Source organism: Apium graveolens, chromosome 9 (genome assembly GCF_009905375.1).
Source record: "Apium graveolens cultivar Ventura chromosome 9, ASM990537v1, whole genome shotgun sequence".
NCBI classification, from domain to species: Eukaryota; Viridiplantae; Streptophyta; class Magnoliopsida; order Apiales; family Apiaceae; genus Apium; species Apium graveolens.
In genome coordinates this window covers 226,799,331-226,822,010 of record NC_133655.1, presented here as the reverse complement: position 1 = coordinate 226,822,010, position 22,680 = coordinate 226,799,331, and the positions used below count along the sequence as shown (strand labels likewise).

At 37.7% G+C, this 22,680-nt stretch overlaps 2 protein-coding genes across 2 annotated transcripts; both read right to left on the bottom strand.

Annotated features, from left to right (window-relative positions):
• Positions 1–5,167: 5,167 nt before the first annotated feature.
• LOC141686004 (uncharacterized) lies at positions 5,168–7,898 on the bottom strand. The gene is made up of 4 exons (XM_074491071.1): positions 6,596–7,898; positions 5,956–6,502; positions 5,361–5,908; positions 5,168–5,199 (listed from the first exon to the last, which is right to left on the bottom strand). Exons 1-4 carry the CDS (start codon positions 7,896–7,898, stop codon positions 5,168–5,170), a joined length of 2,430 nt encoding a protein of 809 aa, XP_074347172.1.
• Positions 7,899–8,575: 677 nt separating this feature from the next.
• Positions 8,576–22,212, bottom strand: LOC141683772 (ATP-dependent (S)-NAD(P)H-hydrate dehydratase). Its single transcript, XM_074488533.1, has 11 exons — positions 22,056–22,212; positions 21,673–21,901; positions 20,845–20,921; positions 20,634–20,743; positions 20,443–20,557; positions 11,674–11,736; positions 11,403–11,566; positions 10,460–10,521; positions 9,778–9,844; positions 8,988–9,167; positions 8,576–8,908 (listed from the first exon to the last, which is right to left on the bottom strand). Exons 2-11 carry the CDS (start codon positions 21,887–21,889, stop codon positions 8,881–8,883), a joined length of 1,083 nt encoding a protein of 360 aa, XP_074344634.1. The 5' UTR covers positions 21,890–21,901; positions 22,056–22,212; the 3' UTR covers positions 8,576–8,880.
• Between the last annotated feature and the right edge of the window lie 468 nt (positions 22,213–22,680).

The following is a 22,680-nucleotide window of genomic DNA, read 5'->3' as shown; positions in this document are numbered from 1 at the left end:
TCTAAGGATGATTTCCCTTATCGAGGTGGATGCATCTCTGACAGAGGACGCGCCCACCAAGGATGAATACCCTTGTCGAGGTGGATACATCTTTGATAGAGGAAGCGTCCTCCAAGGATGAATACCCTTGTCGAGGTGGATGCGTCTCTGACAGAGGACGCGCCCTCCAAGGGATTTCCCTTGTCGAGGTGGATGCGCCTCTGATAGAGGACGTGCCCTTCAAGGGTGATTTCCCTTGTCGAGGTGGATGCGTCTCTGACAAAGGACGCGCCCTCCAAGGATGATTTCCCTTGTCGAGGTGGATGCATCTCTGACAGAGGACGCGCCCTCCAAGGATGTTACCATGTCGAGATAAGCCGCCCCTCTTAGAGAGGACGCGCCCTTCAAGGATGAAGACCTTGTCGAGAGATAATCCGCTCCTCTTAGGAAGGACGCGCACTCCAAGGATGAAGACCTTGTCAAGATAAGCCGCTCCTCTTAGAGAGGACGCGCCCTCCAAGGATGTTAGCTTGTCGAGGTAGACGCTCCTCTTAGAGAAGACGCGCCTTCCAAGGATGATTCCCCTTGTGGAGGTGGACACTCCTCTTATAGAGGACGCGCCCTCCAAGAATGATACCCTTGTCGACGTGGACACTCCTCTCATTGAGGATGCTTCCTATAAGAATGTTAAATTTTTCGAGCAAGACGCTCCTCGTAAAGAGGACGCGCCCTCTAATGATGTTAATTATTTGAGGAAGACGTCACCACTTTAAAGGGCGCCCTCTAAAAATAGATGATTGAAGAAGATCGTAAAAGTTTTGACTTTGATTTGAATAAATGATTCATACTATTTGTGGAAAAGATGAGATCAGCGGTTTGGAGTCATGACTTGGAAAGAAGCAAGAAATCAAATATAGAATGGTATTGTGTCATCGGTGGAAGGATCACTATCACCAACAAGGCACGTCCTCCTTGCATCAAAGATTATTTATTACTTGAAGATCAGAGAGCTAGTCTTTTATTCTGGTTGTGCCTTCCCTTAGAGAGAGCCCTCCTATGATGACCTTTTCAGTTTAAGGCGTGTCCATAGGAGACCAATATTGGGATAAAAAAGTTAGAGAAAACTCTCAAATCTTTGTTAATGGATTATGCTTTTTCAAGGTATGCAAGGTGCACACTTTTGTATAATATCTCTTATTTCTTACGCCGAGTTAGCTCATGTAAGTATAGAGATGTGGTGCATAAGTGGTAAGCCTCTCTGGAAAAATCAAGGTTAAAGTTGTCAAGAAGAGAACGAGTATTTATAGGTGAAGGCGAAAAGATATGTGAATGACACTTGTGAACGCGGCAAAGAATGAGGGCACATTGTCATGGTCAACAATGAGGATAAGATTCCGAAAACGCGGCCTTAATTGAGAATGCGCCCTCATAGAGGAAGATGCAGAAGACGCATACTCATACAAGTAAAGGATGACACAAATTTTTACTTGGATGTAGATATTAGAATTCCAATTTTGTTTCCAACTTCATATGGAATTCGAGGGTAGTTGTTATAGCCAAAATTTGGTAGTGGATCATTTCGGGTCAAATACGGGTCAATTGGAATTGAATTGGGGCAAAAAGATGAATAACTAGGTTTTGGTCTGAATTGTATGAAGCGAAGACGCGCCCTGTATATGTAGGATGCGTCCATGATTGTGTAGGCTATATTTTGGGTTGTCATGTTATGAGATGGGGAGGAAGATATTGAAAGGAGGAGGACGTGCCCAGGGCGCAAGACGCGCCCTGATAAGTAAAAATAATGGGATGAGCTGTACAGGTAATAAGGTTGCCATGCAAGGAGAATATGTATATTTTACAAGGGGAGGACGCGTCCTGCCTCCTGGAGATGCACACTTTGGGATGGTTGAACTTGTTCTCATTCAAGACGAAGCAAATAGAGATACTTGAAAGATATAGCAATATGTGGAGTTCGTAGGGTCAAGACGCGCCCAATCGTTCAGGACGCGTCCTATGTGTGAAGAATGCATGATCAAGAGTAAGTTTAAAGCAAGACAAGCGTGGAAGGAGTAATGGAGGATTATTTTCACTAACGTATTTGTTGCAGGTACTCTTTGAAGAATTCCCTCCTTGAGACAGTCAAGGAGGGGGATGTCCGTGAAAAGCTTGAAGGCCTCCAGGGGCATGCCTGATGATTGAAGGCCTTCTCCTATATTCAACTGGTGTCCTCGTTGGGGATGTGGGGTTAACTTTGGTGTGTGCTTTGGGAACTCTGTTCTTGTATTCAACGGGTGTCCTCGTTGGAGAACTTTGGAGTCATCCTGCACTTTGCACCCAAGAGCTTGGGATCACCTGTCCTGCTATCTGGTGGGTTATCCTCATTCGGGGGACAAGGACGCGTCTGGCATTTGGGGTGAACCGTGGCTATACCTGCGTTCGTAATTCAAGGGAAATAGTTGTAGCGGAATGTTATCCTTGCGCAGGGAGATGCATTATCCGTGAAGTCCTGTGATTACAAACGAGCCTTGGGCCTTCGCGGTTGGGCCTCATAGTTGGACATTCCTAAAGCTAGCGGAAGATGGATTATGGACCGGGCCTGGGAATAAGAAGTCTAAGCCCATTAGATTTCTTGATCCCCAAGAACTACGTGAGCTTGATTCCTTATAAATAGGGATACGTAGGCAAATTGTAAGGGGTCGGAAGCGAGAGCCATAAGGAGCCACCACCAACCCTCAGCAATCTCAGCCCCCAATTCATCACAACCACAATACTCCTCTCACTTTTCAGGCGAAGAACCACCATCGTAGATCTTGATTCCGACTACGAACCTCAAACTTTGTTGATACCAAATTCCTCCGTCAACAGTTTTTAATCATGTAAGCTGAATGTGGAAGAAGTAGGATGAAACCGAAAATTTAAAGTTGCAATTATTTATAACATACAATTATATTTATATATTTTTTAAGAAAAGAAAATAAATTATAAAATGCAAAGTTCTAAAGTATGGATGTAGAATACATAATATCTTATTATATTAAAAGGAAAACCATTTTTGTGGGCGATTCATGATCATTCTATTTTTCAACTTCGTACCAAAATCATTATTGTCGTCAACTTTTATAAGTGGTAAGCACTACAAGACAGACAATGTATTTTTCAAAGTGTTGTATAACGAAATATATATATTATTTTAACTTGGAATGCACGGAATTTTGAAATGATATTCTCAATATAATATCAAATATTTTTATGATATGTTCAATATGTTACTCCCTCCGTCCTATTGAAAAGTATACATTTAATTTGGGCACGGAGGTTAAGAAAGAGTGGAATGTTGGAGAAAAAATAAGAAAAATGGGTAAAGTAGTGGGGTTAATCAATATTTAATATGTAAAGTTAGTGTAGTGGATGAAAGTAGTGGATGTAGGTGGGTGTAGTTAATTTTTATATTATAATTTTTTTATTATTTTGGTAAATTTTGAAATGTATAGAATTGAATGAGACATCCCAAAAAGAAAATTGTATAGAAATGAACGGGACAGAGGGAGTAAATATTATACTAGTCAATGAAATGAAACTCATATATCATTTTGTTCACCGATCTCAACAAGTTATCATTTGCAGTCACTTAAATTGATATAATTATCAATTTTTTCAGCTTTCAATTTTAAAAATAGGTGTAAATATATTTAAAAATTAAAAAAATAAGATAAAAATATGACCATTAATATTATATACAAAGTTTTGTTCTTAGATTTTATCATGAAAAAAGACAAAAAATTACTTTTATTTTTTAATAAACTTTAGTACGAATTTTGTTAAAAAAATGTATAGTACTTGATAATTTATTTGAATTGTAGTAAAAATATCACTCGAAACAGTTTATATCCAATAATTGTTTTGTCTTTTTAGTGATGAAATATTTTGGAGTGTTTCAGTTTTTTTTCTTTGCAGTCTTTGATGATTCTGGTTACGATATATATTTTGGATAGATGCAATCTTTGAGTTGAAAATTTATCGATATTAATTATAATTTGTGTAGATCCAATATTTATGGGTGTGCGGTATTTGAAACTTGTTGTATTTGGAATTGACAATGTCTCAGTCCAAATTCATTGATATCGTATTAAAGTGTTCGTACAAGATTGTTATGTCAATGACGACAAAGTGTAGTTAACAATATATGTATACCGCATGAGATATATATTTGAGAATATGTTAAATGACCATGTTGATATATGTCATATATGGATTGTTTTCTAGTATATGTATTAATATAACGTTATTTTAATGGTTGGCGAATTTTATTAGTGAATGATTTCAACCTTTCTCTATATACTAATTTATTAATATTATTTATTTATTTTTCAAAATTATTTTTATAAATTCGACTCAATTGTCATAACTATTTGTCATGATTTATAAATTTATAAATTCTTTTAGAATTTTATGAAGTAATTCTATGACATTTGCGGTGATTAATCTAATTATATTTCTATATATTTTATAGAAAGGATCCAATTAAATAATATATTTTAGTGTATTTATATATATATTAATAAATTTAAATTAAAAATATGTTGTCAGTAATAAATGGAGATAGAATATATCTATTGAATTATTGAATATATTCCATCGTAAATGTATAATACTTAATTTAAATTTAATTAACTTTACTTCATATCGTGTGTATTTAACGAATTATTACATATATGTTAATTGAAAAATATTATATAATAATATGATATAAAGTAGCAAATATAAAAATATAAATATAATTATAAGTTATTATTAAATCTTAATAATCGAAATGTCAAATATTTATTTTAAAGACCCACAAGAATACTTATGTGTATGATTAACAATATATATGCTTTAACTAGCATATTAATCAGAACTCTTCCTTAGCAATTATAAAACCTAGATTCGATTTCCTACAAAAATATTTTTTTAAAATAAATAAGACATAAAAGTATAAAATAATCATAAAATCTCATTAATTTTATCATCATATTCTTCTATTATATATAGAAGAGATTTACTCTATTTTATTTTTATTTTTAATTGATAATTTCGTAAAAAAACATGCAAAAGGAAATATAAAGTAACGATGGCCAGTCCGAAAAGAAGAAAAAGAAATGCGGTTAAACTCAGCATGTTGAACAAGCATGCCATGTATTATTATTACTCAATCTAAAGTTCCATACACACATAAAAAACCTGAAACATCACAGGACCTTTGTTAATCATACAAATAGCACAATTACGAAGCCATTTAGTTGTTAACTCCTGGCACCTTTGAAGTTAATTCCATTTTCTTGGAAGGATAATGCGCCCCACATATGTTTGTTGCAAGAAAATGATTGCGGCCAACAGCAAACCTGCCGCAGGAATGATAATATCCCAAGAAGCAGAGTAAAAATCTGCACTCTGATTTGCGCCTTTGACATGGACAGGTATATAGTTGTTTGCTCTGTAAAGATCGTACACGTGAGGTACTGAGTGAACCAGTGTTGTTCCTAGGTAAAATGTACTCGACAGGGCTCTTTCGCTTGGCACCTGAAATATGTAGAGCAGGACTTGAGGGTAAAGAAAACCATCAAGTATCAGGCCTGCGCAAGATCTTAAATTCCCCCAAAGCGTGTGTTTTTCCCAAAAGTCAAGTCCTTGTGATGGATTTCCGTAATCATTCTTCTTCCGGTTCACAATTAAAGCTACCAGTCCACCAATGATGTAAGTTGGCAAACAAACTAATAAAGTCTTCTTTTCAGCAATTGAAATGTTACCTCCATTACTCTGTGATGAATGCCTTGCGGTCCAGGCTAATTGAAGGAGACGGAATTGCAAGAGGAAGGCCACCAACGTGACAACCCTGGCAAACACCTTACTGACTTCAAACCATTCCGGACTACCTGGCATTGTATTCTTTCTACCATAAAAAGTGCTTCGAAGTTTAGCACAAGAGGAATCATGTACCCCAGTGTAAGTATCACAAGCATCATAAGTGACATATAGGCAAGGCTACTGGGATATTTTTTCACGTAGTAGAGTTGGAAACAAACAAATACACATGCAACTGTATTCGAGATCAAGACCATTATGATCTCCAGATCAATCCTCCAGAGAGTTCGTTCTTCTTCAAAACCAGAGAAAGAAGTAGATATCAACTTTAAGTGCTCAAAGAAAAGAGGGTCAGTATGTTCCCTTGTGCTCTTCATGCTACCCTTAATAAATCCTCCATTACTCACATTTAATCCGGGAAACTGAAATTTCAGCAGAATCCCGCAATCCAGCGAGTCATATGAATCCAGAACTCGACAACCAACCATACAAAGAAGTCCTGTCCGAGCATCATAAACTCCTTCAGCAGAGATTTGTAGTTGACCTTCTGGATCTAAAGACTGATCCAATGAAGAATGGACAGCTTCCAGTTTTACATCACTGACCGTTGAAAAACTTAATTTGTAACTGACATTTAAAGGAATATCCCTGGGAACGGCATAGTTTCCACCAAGTTCAAATTCTGAATAATGTCCCAATCTTGAGCTTGATATGTCTACAAAAGACTACCTGTATGTTCTGTTACATATATAAATTGGTTCTGCAAAACCCCAACCAATTTTTTTTGAATTTGGAACAGACATGTCAAACCTCAGATCATAGGACTGTTCACTGGGGTACCTTTCTCCCCTTTTGACAACCGTCTTTGGGCACAGCTTTCTCACCTTCTCGATTTGAGTGTATTCGTACTTCAAACCAGGAACATTCACGTACTCATCAGAAGTCCTGAATTTGATCATGCGAAAGTGCCTTTTGTCTTCGGCAGTCTTATTTGTCCAAATCTGTCCCATAGCTTTGTTTCTATTTCTAATTGACCATACTGATGGATACCACAGGCTCAATCGAAATGAACAGTCTCCAACATGAGCACTTCCAAATTTGTTTGAATTCGAAATCCTGCAAGCAACAATGAGTAGTCGATTCGTTTTCTCGTTCCATGATCCTTCCCCAACTAGAGTGGTGTTGGGATGGAACATTTCACTCCTAATAAAGCTCTTGTTAGTCAGTCGTACCAAAAAACGCATCTTCTTTTCAAATCTATGGCACTGAATGGCATGCAGGGAAATGTAAGGAGGCATGTATTGTAGATTGCCGTCCAGGAGAGAGCAATTCTTCAAGGGACCATTGCAACCACTTGCATAGTCCAACTTAAAAGTGATATATCGCAAGCCGAATAAAGAACATATGTCTCCAGGTTGGAAACCAAGAATTGAACTTTTTTCATCATTAACTATATCAAAATCCCTGACAGTTTCCTCAGATATCAATTTGTACTCGTACTCACTTGCTGGAGGAAAAGACAATATGAAAATTGGCTCAAAGTACCTCTCATCATTTAAAGAACTCAAACTCTCTAACTTTCCAGTTACTGAGCTATTAGAATACGCAGAACTTCTTGAATACTTAATTTTTAACATAGCTTCAAGATTCAAAGGCTCGCCTTTTGAATGCCAAGAAGCAGATCCAACAACACAGCCTTCACCAGAAAAGTCTGACCAAAATCCCTGCAACGCAAACTTCAGTATACCCAATCTCGTATGATGATGAGTTGAATATCGTTGAGGATTGTACAAATTATATCCCCTGAAAGTCAACTCAGCCTCAATCTTGTAAACCCCAATGATTTTTGTTGCAAACACATAGCTTGAAATATATAAACTCATAGACATGTCTGATGAGTCCTTGCCAAAAATTCTTTCACCGCCGGTGACATATGTATTCGATTTGCGCAGATAAGGAAATGCAACATACATCTTACTAGTTGGAGTTGCCTCAGGAACAACAGAAGCACATTCTTTGGGGTAAGGAACTAATTTACAAGTTGCAATTGCAAAGTTTTGGTAGAGCACCAACAGCATATAAGCTTGATGCCATGTAAATTGGAAACAACATCTGGATACCATAATAAAACAGAGCTGATTAAAACTCTCACAAAATAGAAAACAGGACTACAAGTAGAAGATATAGTTAGTTATACATATTGCATGCATGTCTTTTATGGATGTAAAATGTCAACCTGGGAAGTCTTGTACTATTTTTTATGGAGTGTGAGGGTGACTTGAAGGCTAAATCAACAGCTTCCATTATTCAAGTACATAGGAAAACAGCTTTACACTGAAAAATACACTATTGTTACTAATCGACAACCCTGTAGAGATGTCATTTGAAATTTTCAAAACCAACCTGAGAAGTCTGTGTTGTTTTTAATATATGTTATTTGGCAAAATGATAATATAAGTTTGTAAGCTAAAGAGTGTCATACATTTTTTACCATTGTTTTCTTTGACTTACCAACCTTGAGATATAAGTAATATTTGTTTATTCAGATATATTTTGTAGTACTAAGGTTAGCTAAACAGACCGCTGTCTGGTGAAAAAACATCAAAAGAATATATGTCAACATATGCTATACTTTTCAGTTTTCAGCTGATGCTCATCTTTTTGTTTCCCTAATATGATAATCTCGTAGATAATGTTGTTTTTAGTTTGTAAATAAACAATCTTGAATTGTAAACATTATGATTACTTCAACATAGACGACATCAACTTTATTCTTTCCATAACAACGTTTTGGCAAGTTCTTAATAATTCTATTGCATCCTTTTCCTTGCAACAATCCTTTGGTTTTCGCTGCTCAAGTACAACAATCCTTGCAATCCATGTGGCATTTACTCGTATGTAACAACTAATCTACTGCTGTATCACTGCTCGAAAAAGGTACAATCCTTAAAACCTTTGTACAATCTAGGTATAATCCTCCACGTACAAACAACAGAAATAAAAGCCAAAATGGAAAAAGGAAATATGATGCAATGATGTCTACAGTAGTGGTTTAAGAAGTCAGTTCACTGGGGACAGAGCTTCCATACTGCAAATAATTAAGTCAAGTGTTGTTAGCATAGAAATAAATTTGGATGAAGATTATCAAAGTAGGCTATAGTATCCACCTTCTTCCTAAGCACTCGATTATATCACTTGTGAGTGTAGACCTTTTCTTGTTTTCAAAAGCAAATGATGCTGCCTTCCGCATTAAAATTGACCCGGCAATGCAACCCAACATTGTAGGATTCAGGCTCAGTTTTGATTCGGCATCTTGCTGGCGGGCCCAGGAAAGAAATATTGCAACACTACCGGCAATCAGAGAAATGAACCATTAAATTTAAGGAGTTTCTACATCTATGAATACATTCTGACTACTGAGCAATATAAGCATTGGCGACATCAAACAAGTGCTTAAAAGATTACATGTACACGCCAAAATAATGGTCTTGTACTTAATAGACAGGCGGCAAATTTAGAGCATCTAACTCATACCAAATTAAAAGTTAAAACCTATAACGGCATTTAACCACTCACGATAAGATATAATTTATATGTTTATTCAATTTAATCTTTTCCATATGTGTGATTAAGTTTCATTACTCCTTCCACTATGTCCAACTAAGAACTTTTATGTTTTCAGTTCAACAAATAAAAAAAATGCACGGTAATTTTATTAATGTGCTTAGTAAGCACGGCCAAAACATGTTGAGTATGTTTCATATCCTCTACTATTTCATGTCCTATTATATAACTTTTAAATTGAAGTCAAGCAGTCAAGTCTTACTATTTAAGACTTTAAGTTACTACTACAAGTCCTGAAAAACTGAAATACTCCAGCCTCAAAATAATGTTTTAAACATTAAAGAACTGGAAACTAGGGAAGTAACATAAAACAGATGAAATTTCATTACTTACCTTCCAGAGAGTATATCACCCTGACCACCACATCGCCTTGGAGATCCATACATGCTTACTGACCTCACTGAATATATTGTAAAGTACTATATTAGTTTATTCTTTACTGTGATCCAGAGGACAAGTTACATTCAACTGTGCAACATTCAATTTTGCTCCAAAAGAAAAGGCACAAAATGTGATCATAGACACTTTGAGTTCAATAGCCCAGTAATTAGATACACAAGATCTCAAGTCATTGTGTGTACGACTATACCGCAGGGCTCAATTAAAGCTAATAAGCTCTATATAGCAAGTGAGGTTCACTCTTGGTAGTCAGGTCGACAAAACAAGACTAGGTCCAGGATGTTAAAAATTATATGTATACAGGACTAAACACAGGATAAAGATTGTAGAACATATCCACAGATAATATGTTTGGAATTGAACATGACAACTATTGTGTCAATAAAACCTGTGGCAAAATCAATATAAAATGTAGTTTTTATAAATGGATGCCAATTATTCTAGCTTTTTGTTCTCCAATATCACATTAACAGGTCGAGGGTCTGAGCCTTAGTAAAGGAAAATGCGTGCGTATTTAAATTTATTGCAATTGACCCCCCCCCAAACAAAAAATAAAACACTAAAATTACACGCAGGCCGCAGCAATACGCAAGAAAAAAAAATGAATCTCAGATACCTGTTTCACCATCGCTGATGAGATCAGATTTCCCCTTCCTCAGTATAGTTACTCCACCCATCCTGATGAAGAATATTCAATGTGTTCATAAAACTGCAGTATAGATGCTGGAATACATCTAGAATCCAACTATGCATCTGAATAACAGCCTTGTGAGATAAAAGAATATACAGTGCTGACCACAAGAATTAAATATCTATCATTTCAACAGTGGTCTTGTTATATTACAGCATAAATTTCTTTACATTTCCATCACTACCATGATGCTTTGATTTTGTTCAAAATAATTTGTTAACAAACCAGTCATTATCAGCAATTCAGCATATGCTTATGTGAAATATGGTTCCTAACATCACATTGTGTAAAAAAGTGCCTAGCACAAGGCTATATTACTTGGGTTGAGAAAAAACTTCCGTACATTTTCAAATCCTATTAAAGAAATAAAAGAAACAGCTGTTGACCAAGTCACATTCCTCACCCACCTATTGGGAGACGTGCATTGGCAGCGGGAGGAGGGGGTCTCTCTATATGATATCAGAGCGCCTTTTATTACTCAGTATAGCGGTCCTTTCATACTTGATTTTGAAATGCATCTTTGGTTTGCCCCAAAAATATAAAATATGGTATAACCTTATATAATTATAATAGCTATGATAATAGTTGTTGAGTAATATAATATATTTTTCTTTAACTTAAGAAAATGAAGGTTAAAAGGCACATTACCAAAAGAGCTCAAAGATAAAGGTAACTGTACCAATAAAATTCTCTATATCCAAACAGGTGAAGGGAGGAACTTTTATTATAATAATAACATAAAATGTAATAATGATGCATACTGACCACCGATATACATGCAGCACATTTGGAAGTATACATTTGTTTGTTCCATTTCCTATTACTATGATAGGAGTAGCAATAATGATCGGAAATTATAGAGAATTACCCCTTGGAAAGGTTTATTAATTGCAGAGGTCCATTCTGATCATCTACTTCACCACTTAGTACTTTCTGAACAAGACGTTTGTATTCATTCACATTTGGAGTAAGAACTGCCAAGGGATACCCACTTACAAGATCAGGACAGTTGGTAACAAGAAAAAGTCCGTCCTGGGAGGAAAAAAAACGATTTAAGCTTAGCAGCAACTCAATAGAAAAAAAAGTGTGCCAAATAAAGAAGTACCATTATTATTAAAAAAAAAATTGTGGTTGCATACCCCATCTATGATCATTGGGACATTGGACTGCCTTGCATGCTTAATGATATCACTGACACAATCCTAGACATGATACACAACTCAATGAGTCTTAGTTAGAAACTAACAAAAAGAGAAGTACCTTCAGATGCAAAAGCATCTGAATGAGTTTTTCTAGCTCGGTCATTTGAAGAGATAATCCGTGCTCTTTCCTCATTAAGAAAATATAAGAGCTGCATCTCAAGCTGCAGTCTCAAGACTTAACAATAAAGGCAGACACTTACAATTTGATTAAACCGACAAAGTAACATATATTGGTTGGTATAGGCTCCAAGTGATACTTAAAGCTCTAATTAACCTTGATCTCTTTTTCATATATTACTGATTGCACAAAAATATTATAAAACTTTTTTTGGGGGGGGGTAATTTTTGAATGTCATTAAAAATGGAACTAATACTGAAAAAAATACTCAGAAACTAAAAGAGACAGTACTCATAGACTACGGAAACTTCCTACATAATCATTCTTTGGATAATATCAGGAATTGGAACAAACATTCAAAATAATTACGGAAACATGCAAAGTGAAGAATTTTATTATCATACAAGAACAATGAAAATGAATTCGGAGAAGAAGTTGTGCCCTTTTCTTTGGAAAGAAAACTATAACATGCAGGTAAGGTTTGTAAGACTTGTAATAACTTTTAATTGATCTCTATCTCTAAGCCTGTAATTAAAATTCTAATCATTGTCTACACTACAGCATAGCAGAAACCATTCCTATGTCCATAGTCGATAAGATACCAGAAAGGGATAGCCAAGATATGAAACTACTGGTAGTGACCATGGTTGTCACTTCATCGAGTCGAGTCGATGGAGGTCCAGCTTGTCGACTATTCGAATAGTCGCGGACTAGTCGCTAACTAGTCTACAAATTTATAATAATTAATTAAATAATTAAATAATAATATATTTCTTATATATGTGGCTTTCCAAAATAAAAGTCTAACATTCTCATACTCATGTATATCAATCAGAAAATAGAGATATCAAAAACAAACACATCTATTTTCCCTTCTATATACTCACATAGGTAAGCTTATATACTCCTAAACAAACATCTAAATAGATTATAATACATGTATATTCAGTTTTAATCAATTTATACATACAGAAACACACCCACATAAAGATCTATAAGTTGATATTAGCATGTTAATTGTTGCTGATGTTGAGTAGGTTTTTTAAAATTTATTTTTATTTTTTTCCGTTTAAAATTTTGATGGGATTTTGCATTTGTCAATCGACTAGTCGATAAGTCCACCAATTAGTCGACCGACTAGTCGACAATTCGAAAGTCGAGTTCTTTGATGTAGGACAATATAAGAACGATATAAAAAGTGCTAAGATTATACGGTTTTCCAAGAACAATCAATATATTATTCTCAAAAATAAATGTATAATCAAGCGTGCCCTAAAAGTAAAATGTTTCGGTATATATACCTACATAAAACCCTAATGGGCTAATAAACCAAAGCCCTAAACATGTGGGCTAACATAAGTCTAAAATGTAATAATATATAATTATAGGGCCTGATCCCTATAACTCTCCCCTGCTAAGAAAAGTTCGGCTCTGTCGAACTAAATTCCATGTATAGCTGGAAAAGATCAGGAGTAAGCCTCTGAAACTCTGGAGCGCTGATCCAGGTGCGCTCATCCTTCGACCTGCCACTCCAATGAACCAAATACTGATGATAACCACCACCACGCCGAGTCGGCACATACCTCTCATCAAGAACAGGCACATCAACTACCTGCTGTGAAGAAACATAAGGGGGTGCAGGGGCACAAGTACTGGTGGGGTAGATATAGGATCAATGGAGCTCGAAGGAGCTGGTGTAGAAGTGGATGGCAAAGGTGAAGAAACAACAGGTGAAGAAAGTGAAGGAGAGGGATAAATGTCAGTTGGTCTATGAAAAGGAGTAAGATCTTCCACATTAAACACAGGCCCAATCGTCATACCACTAGGAACGTCTAACTCATAAGCATTAGTACCAACCCTCTTACGAACCCGAAATGGACCCGTTCCCTTAGCATGTACTTTCTTTCAAGCACCAGGAGGCAACCTCTCAGTGCAGTGTCGCAACATAACCTGATCACCCTCATTATACTCCTGAAACCTGCGATGAACATCTGCAGCAGACTTATAATTTTCATTGCTTAAATTAATTTTCTGACGTATCTCAGCATGCAACTCATGAATATGACGTGCAAAAGACTCTGGAGACTCGCTAGAGCTATATGCAAGTGGAAGTGGAACCAAATCAACGGGCTTCCTAGGCTGACGACCAATATAGGCCTCGAAAGGACTGACATTCGTAGACCTATTAACAGAACTGTTATATGCAAACTCAGCTGTAGGCAAAACCCTATCCCAAGTGGACACGTGCTCTCCTATAAGACCCCTAATCAAATCACCTAGACTCCTATTAACGACCTCAGTCTGTCCGTCGGTCTGTGGATGATAGGCGGTGGAGAACTTGAGACTAGTCCCAAGCAACTTCCAAAGAGTCCTCCAGAAGTAGCTCACGAACTTCACATCTCTATCAGAAACTATAGTCAGCGGAACACCATGTATCCTAACGATCTCACGAAAGAAGATGGAAGCAATATGAGGGGCATTATCAGTCTTACAACAAGGAATGAAGCGAACCATTCTAGTGAAACGATCCACAACAACGAAGACCGAGTCATGCCCATTACGCGTCCTAGGTAACCCCAACACAAAATCCATACTAAGGTCCTCCCAAGGAACATGAGCAACCGGAAGAGGAGAGTATAAGCCCGTATTCTGTTTCCTACCCTTGGCCGTCTGACAAGTATGGCACCCTGCAACTATACGAGCGACATCCCTCTTCAAACTAGGCCAATAAAACCTATCCTCGACAATAGCAATGGTCTTATCTCAACCAAAATGACCAGCTAGCCCTCCCGCATGCAACTCTCTAACGAGATGATCCCTCAAAGACGTACTGGGGATACACAAGCGAACCCCTCGAAACAGGTATCCCCATGAATACAAAACTCTCTCGAAGGCGGAGAACTAGGATCCTGAAAGCTAGCATATATCTCTCCAAAATCTCGAAATAAAGGGTAGTCTTGGATCATATGTGCAAATCTGACTACCTCTACACTCAAAGTGTTAAGGAGAATGGACACCCTACTAAGTGCGTCAGTGACTTTGTTTTCACTACCTTTGCAATGCCTAAGCACAAAGGTATACTCCTGAACAAACTCAAACCACTTAGCATGTCGATGATTAAACTTCTTCTGAGCATTAATATACTGTAGTGCCTGGTGATCGGAGTAGAGCACAAACTCCTTAGGCAACAAGTAATGTTGCCAGTACCTAAGCCTGAACTACAGCATAGAACTCCCTCTCATAGGGTGATATACTTCCTCCTGGCCTCAGTTAGTTTTTCACTGAAGAAAGCTATAGGATGGCCCTCCTGACTTAGTACTCCGCCTATACCCACGCCAGAAGCATCACACGCTACCTCAAAGAGCTTATCGAAATCCGGTAAAGTAAGGACGGGAGCGTGTGTCAGCTTATCCTTTACCTCAGTGAAGGCTCTCGCAGCTGACTTAGACCAAACAAACTCCCTTTTCTTCATGTTGTCAATAATGGGAGTCATAATGGTACTAAAGCCTCTGATAAACCTTCGATAGAAGGTAGCCAATCCATGAAAACTACGCACCTCATGGATATTGGAAGGTTCAGGCAACTCTCGAATGGCCTTTACCTTCTCCGGAGCAAGACAAACCCCATCCTTGGAAACGACAATCCAAGGAATATCACAGAGCCACGCATAAAAGAGCACTTCTTCAGATTCACATACAACTTCTCATGTAAGAGAGCTTCCAGAACCTGACACAAGTGAGTTAAGTGTTCCTCACGCGTAGGGCTGTAGATGAGTATGTCATCGAAATACACGACAACAAATCTGCCAATAAAAGGACGAAGCACCTGGTTCATGACTCTCATGAACGTGCTTGGGACGTTGGATAGCCCAAACGGTAGGACTAGCCACTCATAAAGCCCATTTGTGGTCTTAAAGGCAGTCTTCCACTCATCTCCCTCTCGGATACGAATCTGATGGTATCCACTCTGTAAGTCAATCTTCGTGAATAACTGAGCTCCAACAATCATGTCAAGCATGTCATCAAGTCTAGGAATGGGAAACCTATACTTGACCGTGATCTTGTTGATAGCTCGACTATCACAACACATCCTCAAACTGCCATCAGCCTTTGGCGTGAACAAGGTTGGCACAGCACAAGGGCTAAGACTCTCTCTCACAAAGCCCTTACTCAACAACTCCTCAACCTGTCGCCTCATCTCAATCTGCTCGGTAGGGTTCATCCTATAGTGCGGCAGGTTAGGTAATGAAGATCCAGGGACTAAGTCTATAGCGTGCTGGATATCTCTAAAAGGTGGTAAACCCTGGGGTAGCTCACTGGGTATGACATCTGCAAACTCATCAAGAATCTGCTGAACATCCCTAGGAAGCTCAAATCCCGCTCTACGGGTGCATCTCTCACTTCTCTAGCAACTAGCATATACACAACCTTAGACTCTAAAGCACATCTCTCAAACTCACTCCTCGTCAGAATATGAAGAGATTTAATTGGTTGTGTAGGTACGTTGTTGACCTTCGGCCCACTACTGGGAATCTCACGAGGCATGCTAGGTCGCAAGGTGACCTTCTGCCCGTTATGCATAAACACCTATGTGTTTTGCCTCCCATAGTGAGTCACACTGTGGTCATATAGCCAAGGTCGCCCTAGGAGTATATGAGCAACATTCATGGGAAGGACATCACACCATACACTCTCCTCATAATCCTCGAGGTGGACCGGTACAAGACATCTGTGGGACACAGGAATAGACGCCTTGTTGACCCGAGCGACACTATAAGGATGTGGATGTGGTTCAACCTTCAGCTTCAACCACGGAACTGCGATCTCGGCAATCATATTCAGACAACTACCCCTATCAATAATGACCTTATACGACACTCCCTCAACCCTACTGAAGATGTGGAAGATAGAAGTCCTCCTCCAATCTTCCTCCATCACATTAGTATACATGCATCGCATGACGCTCAACTGATGTTGGACTATCTGTAGGCTCCGTTTAGCCTCGTCCAGGGGATCAAGGGGACGGTTCTCCTCGTAAAGATCAAGATCATCATCTCCCTCCATTGCTCCATCTAGAACTGCCCAAATATGGCTCACACTCTTCTTCTTCTTCGGGCACTCAAACGACCTATGCCCTGGCTCCTTACAGTAGAAGCACGTAATAGTGGAGTTACCTATGGACTGTCTAGCAGGGGTACTCACGCTGTTACTAGCCCGAGAAGTCCCCTGGGACACAGAAACGGCCAGACTCTGTGGGGCGGCTCGACTCGCTGACTGACTCGAGTATGAAGAACTCCTCTGCTGAGAAGGGTCCTTCAATCGATACTCGTGCTCTAATGCGACCTGAAAAATGTCCTCTAATGTGTTCATCTTATTAATGAGGACATGTTGTCGAAGATCCGGCCGAATGTTATTGTGAAACTTAACGAGGGTCATGCGAGTCTCCTCCTTAAGATCACACCTGTGGAGCAACTCCCTAAACTTACTGATATACTCAGCAAGAGGCATGGTACCCTGGTAAAGGTTATCAAATTGCTCCATCAGCCTATCTTCATGCCCCCTAGGAAGGTAATATCGAGATAAGCGCATCTTCATCTCAGGCCAGTGCCTAACAGGCGGCTGTCCCGTGCGCTCGAGGTCTCTCTCAATACTACTCCAGAAGATGTTAGCTTGCTTCACAAGCTTCATCTTACCAAACCTAACCCTATGATCATTACCCATCTGATGCCAATCAAAAAACTTCTCAATACTGGCTAACCAGTCGGTGAAGGCATCCGGGTCAAATTTCCCATCAAACTCAGGGGCATCAACCTTAATCTTATACACATCGTGTCGCCGATAGTCATATGGGTCATGGTCCCTGTAGTTACGGTAACCCTCTTCCGCTCACGATCCCTATAAATGTGAGGATCCACACGTTCGCGACGTAGGGGTAGATCAACCACCTCTTCATCTCGGTCCTCGACACGTGCATGTTCCACTTGATCTATCCTAGTATGCACCTCATCGAACTTTGTTTCGAACGCAGTTTTCATAGATGCCATTTCAGTACTAAGGGTGCTTCTATCCTCTCGAAAATTTGAGCCAAAGTGGGCTCAGGACGGTCGGTGTTAGAACCATTGCATGTATTAACTCCCATGATTACCTAAATACAACGCTGAGACACAACAGTGAATCAATTAAACAACTTAAATTATGACTCAGCCACAGATGTTATCGCTAATCTCAAAGCAGCATAATAAATGAGACAAGAGATATGCAACTAATATGGAATAATATGCAACTAAGAGAATAAGTTCACACGAATAATACAAGAGAATTAACTACTAATATTATGAATGAAATACTCTAACGATATGGAAAATGAGCCTAATATTTTAAACAAGAAAATCTTTTTTTTTAATATATGAACCAACCGATATAATTACGCAATAAAAGAAGAGCTAATAATAGGAAAAGAAAAAAAACGGTTACTAACTAAATCAGGGGAATAGCACTGGGTATCGTGGTGTAGTACGTGGTGTAGTACAGAGAGATATAGGATGTGTGTATGTATATAAAACTTGGAGTTACCCCTTTTGTTTCACACACAAGCTGATGGATGTGCGAACTGATGTCTAAAGGGGAGACTGTGATGACTTTCCTCGCGGAACAGTGGCGGCAACAACTTGAATCGGCGGCGGCAGACGTCCAGTGGCGATTCCGATGTCCTCTGGTGCAAAGAAGGGATTTACATCCGGGTCGGGTCGCATCTGTTTGCAATTGGGTCTGGGCTGAATTAGGGATTCACAAATTGGGAATTAGGGTTACAGCGGCGGCGGTTGGTGTGAAAGATGGTGTCTAGTACAGGGGATGGTGGCTGATTAGAATTAGGGCTCCGTCCGATGAATAGTAGACGCGGCTGTGGCTGTGAACAGTAAAACGGATGTGAACAGTGGCACGTTAACAGTGAACTCGATAAACAGTAAAAATTATAGGACAATGTAAAAACGATATAAAAAGTGCTAAAATTATACGGTTTTCCAAGAACAATCAATATATTATTCTCAAAAATAAATGTATAATCAAGCGTGCCCTAAAAGTAAAATGTTTCGATATATATACCTACATAAAACCCTAATGGGCTAAATAAACCAAAGCCCTAAACATGTTGGCTAACATAAGTCTAAAATGTAACAATATATAATTATAAAGCTTAATCCCTATCACTCTTCAGTCGACTTCCCCAAACCTACTAGTCGACCGCATTGACAACAATGGTAGTGACTTATTCTATAAATTTGACACTTAGAGTTATATAACTGAAAGATGAATCAAATTTTTTTGTACATGCACACAGAGTAACAGTTTTTGTTAGCATAACATTTTGTATGTGTGTTGCAACACAAGTCACCCTTGTGACCATGTGGACATGAAGCATGAGAAAACATGCACACTGGATGCACAAGAGACACGAAGAGGTTACACAAGGGAACTGGGTCTTGTGATATAAAAAAAATTATTAACTACTCCCTCCGTCCCTTTGAGTTGTTAACATTCGAGATGAAGTTTTCGACCGGCATTTTAAAACTCTTATCTAGTATAGTTGTATAACTTATTTTGAAAATTTTCTTTTTTCGAATAAAAGTTTAATATTTATTCGGAAGAAAAAATTTTAAATATAATTTATGTAACTATAGTAGATAGGAGCCTTAAATTGCGTGTCGAACACTTCATTTCAAATGTCAACAAATCAAAAGGACGGAGGGAGAAATACTTAGGAGGAAACATCACAATGTTTTCCTTGAAGGCTGAAGCTTAAGCCCAAAGCCCAGTTGCACTCTGAGTTGCACATTTTTTTTAAATCCCAACTGCTTTTAAAAAAGGCCATTTAATTGCTAACGAAGCGCTATTTACTGCTGTTTTGAGAATAAGGGCATTGGCTTTGACCAGATTTGACTTTCTTTTTCATTCACGGACTTAAACTTTAATCGACTAAAATTAGAAAACTGTGAGCAAGATTTTGCATGATCTACTAGAAGAAGATGATGATTGAAGAATAAACACAATTTAATGTCAGTGGTAATGGTGCTTTTTTAACTTAAATGAGTGATGGATTGTTTCCTAGAACTTGTTTCTCTTGGACAATGTTATTTACTTCTTAGTTGTATTAACATGCATCATTTAGTAATTGCACATATATCTTGATTTTTATTTTGTGGGTTTCTCTCTGATGAAGTGTTAAAGCTGTCAGAGGCTCAGAGGTCCTTTGCACTTTTCACTTCTCAGACTTGTGACCTAAAATTGAGCAGGCCTAAGGCATCATTTTTGGGTGCTGATGTCCTATGTACTTGGAACAATTCCACTACAAAACATTGTAATTAGCAAGCAAGCTAAGACCGTCTTTTCTGATTTCCAAATTCCAACCTACACGAAAATGAATTTATCGGACATTTGTATTGCATCCCTACTTAAACCATACAACTTCAACTCTCTTGCGACAAATTTCTTAATCGTGCAAAATTTAGTAGTGTATATAATTGCTATCAAGGGAGATATTCTAATAAATTAACCGTACAGGAAAGAGGACTCGAGTATAAATATGCACACCAGAAGATATGGGTCTCTCCCAAGGCCTGGGCCAATAACAAGACAGTCAAACCTTTCCATCCACTTATCCACCTCAGCGAGAACCTTGGCTGTGCTTGATTGTCTTTCATCATCACTGAGAGCAAATTTCACAAGAATAAGTGCATTGGAATATTTCTAACACAAGAATTGAAGAAAAAGAGTGTCTTGACCTAACACTGTATGATTCTTCCAAAATAGGGTGAACTATTAACTCAGGGCTGTAACATTTTATAACAGGAGCTGCATCTTTGGTACAGAACACATGTGATAGATCTGCACCCTAAGAGAAAAGTAAGAAAGAATTATGTACTCAGTATATGCACGAAGAAAACTTAATTTTGAAAGATAAGTATAAATAAGTTGATACAAAATTCAACTAACAATTTTCAGAGCTGATATTGCAGCAAAGTATGGAGCTCCTGTATACTCGCGGCATCCACCTACAACAGCTATCTTTCCTGGTATATACGGGATCATTACAATGCTGACACAATCACAACTCACTATATTTTTTTAGAGGATGTTATTATCTTTTGAGGGATGACACAAAAGTTCTTAGTACTTAATATCCACGTGATGAACTCATTATCAGCTATTCTGTGAATTGACTATGTGTACCAAACATACAGACTATGGAATATTTTGGTGCTGGATTGCTTAACTAATTGTGTCATGACTCCTGATAATTTATAAATAAACTCCGAAGCTGCCCACAATTTACATATATCAGCTAAATAAAACATGAGATGATGTGCTCTACTTGGCAGTGGTGAGCACCCGAAAGGGATTGCAATCCACCTAAATCTCTAGGAAATTTGGCTACTTAATAAGATGATAAGATAGTGGAATAACGAGATAATATCGACCTTAAACCTTGTTTCAACTAACACCCTAAAATGTCATTTCACTTTTAGGCCCAATATCAAGTTATTGCAAATTGAGTAACAAATATGTTTTGTTCAATGTACATGATCAAGAAATCAAAGAAGCCAGTTTATAAAGTGTAAACTGTCAAGCTTAAAGTGATAATATGAATCATAAATGTCACAACATATAAACAAGCAAACAAAATCTGTAGTTCATTATCATTATATTGTTGTTAATATACAAGTTCACGAAGCATACACCTAATGAAGAACTTACTACAAAATTAAAATAATCGAAAATTCATGACCGATAAGAAAAAGGGGTTTTATTACAGAAGCTTGCCTGCTTGGCCTTTATGTCTAGAAGGGTCAAGAGTTGGAGTAACTGACTTAATTATACTGACAGCATCAGCTTCCAAAATAGGTGTCACAGACTGCATTTTCTTCTTCTTCTGATGGTGATTATATAGACTAGTTGTGTATCTATATTTGTTATTACAACCTCCCAAACACCTAACCAAGTGTTCTTGAATTCTAGTAACAGTTGAAAAACCTGGCATCCATCCAATTCTCTGAAAATTTTCACAAAGTTTTCATACTTAATTAAATTAAACCCCATTTACTATAAGTACTAAATAATCATACATACACAAACAATTACACAAAAACTCGGTGAAAAATACACACACATATATATACAAACATATTGCTAAAAAGGGTACTTACAATTGGTCTTGATGAGGATGAATTTGCTGCAATTTTCTACCAGAGCATTAAGAGAGCCCTTGATTCTTGAATCTTGAAATTTTTAATCTGCTGCTTTAAGGTGCATTATAAGGGTATATGACAATATCTGACGTGTCCATCAAAAAAATACACGTGTCATTTCATTGAACCTCCACACAGAGCAAGACTTATCTCTGTCCCAAAAGGGGGCCCATTTAATTTTAACTTCATTTTGACTTGCTGGTCATTTTGCCAAACAGGGCCTTTAAAAAAAGTGAGTAAAGTAAATGACAATTAAAAACATAAAGAAAATTGATTAAAATTATCAGCGTCTTTGGGAAGAAGTGAAGAGAATGAAAGAATCAGTGAAGAATGCATTGAGATCAGCAGTGGTAGTGATTGGAGCATTAGCATTTGGTCACTTAACTTTACAACTTGGTTATAAGCCTTATCTTGAAAAGACTCAGCAACAACTTGAAGAACAACAACTTCAAAATCAAGAAGCCCAACAATCTGAATCAAATGAAGAGCAGTTTGATGATACCCATATACTAATGTCTGATGAGGGTTTCACTAATCTTGATGATTCTTGACTTCCCAAGTATGTATTTTTATCCATTTATGT

Coding starts and splice junctions, on each gene's coding strand:
- LOC141686004 (XM_074491071.1), bottom strand. CDS start 7,898: ATGCTGTTGGTGCTCTACCAAAACTTTGCAATTGCAACTTGTAAATTA. Junction 6,503..6,595: donor TCCAAATTCAAAAAAAATTG/GTTGGGGTTTTG, acceptor GACATTATTCAG/AATTTGAACTTGGTGGAAAC. Junction 5,200..5,360: donor TATTATCATTCCTGCGGCAG/GTTTGCTGTTGG, acceptor GTGATGTTTCAG/GTTTTTTATGTGTGTATGGA.
- LOC141683772 (XM_074488533.1), bottom strand. CDS start 21,889: ATGCCAGGTTTTTCAACTGTTACTAGAATTCAAGAACACTTGGTTAGG. Junction 11,567..11,673: donor TCCCAATGATCATAGATGGG/GTATGCAACCAC, acceptor TTTTCCTCCCAG/GACGGACTTTTTCTTGTTAC. Junction 10,522..11,402: donor TTAATAAACCTTTCCAAGGG/GTAATTCTCTAT, acceptor ATTCTTCATCAG/GATGGGTGGAGTAACTATAC.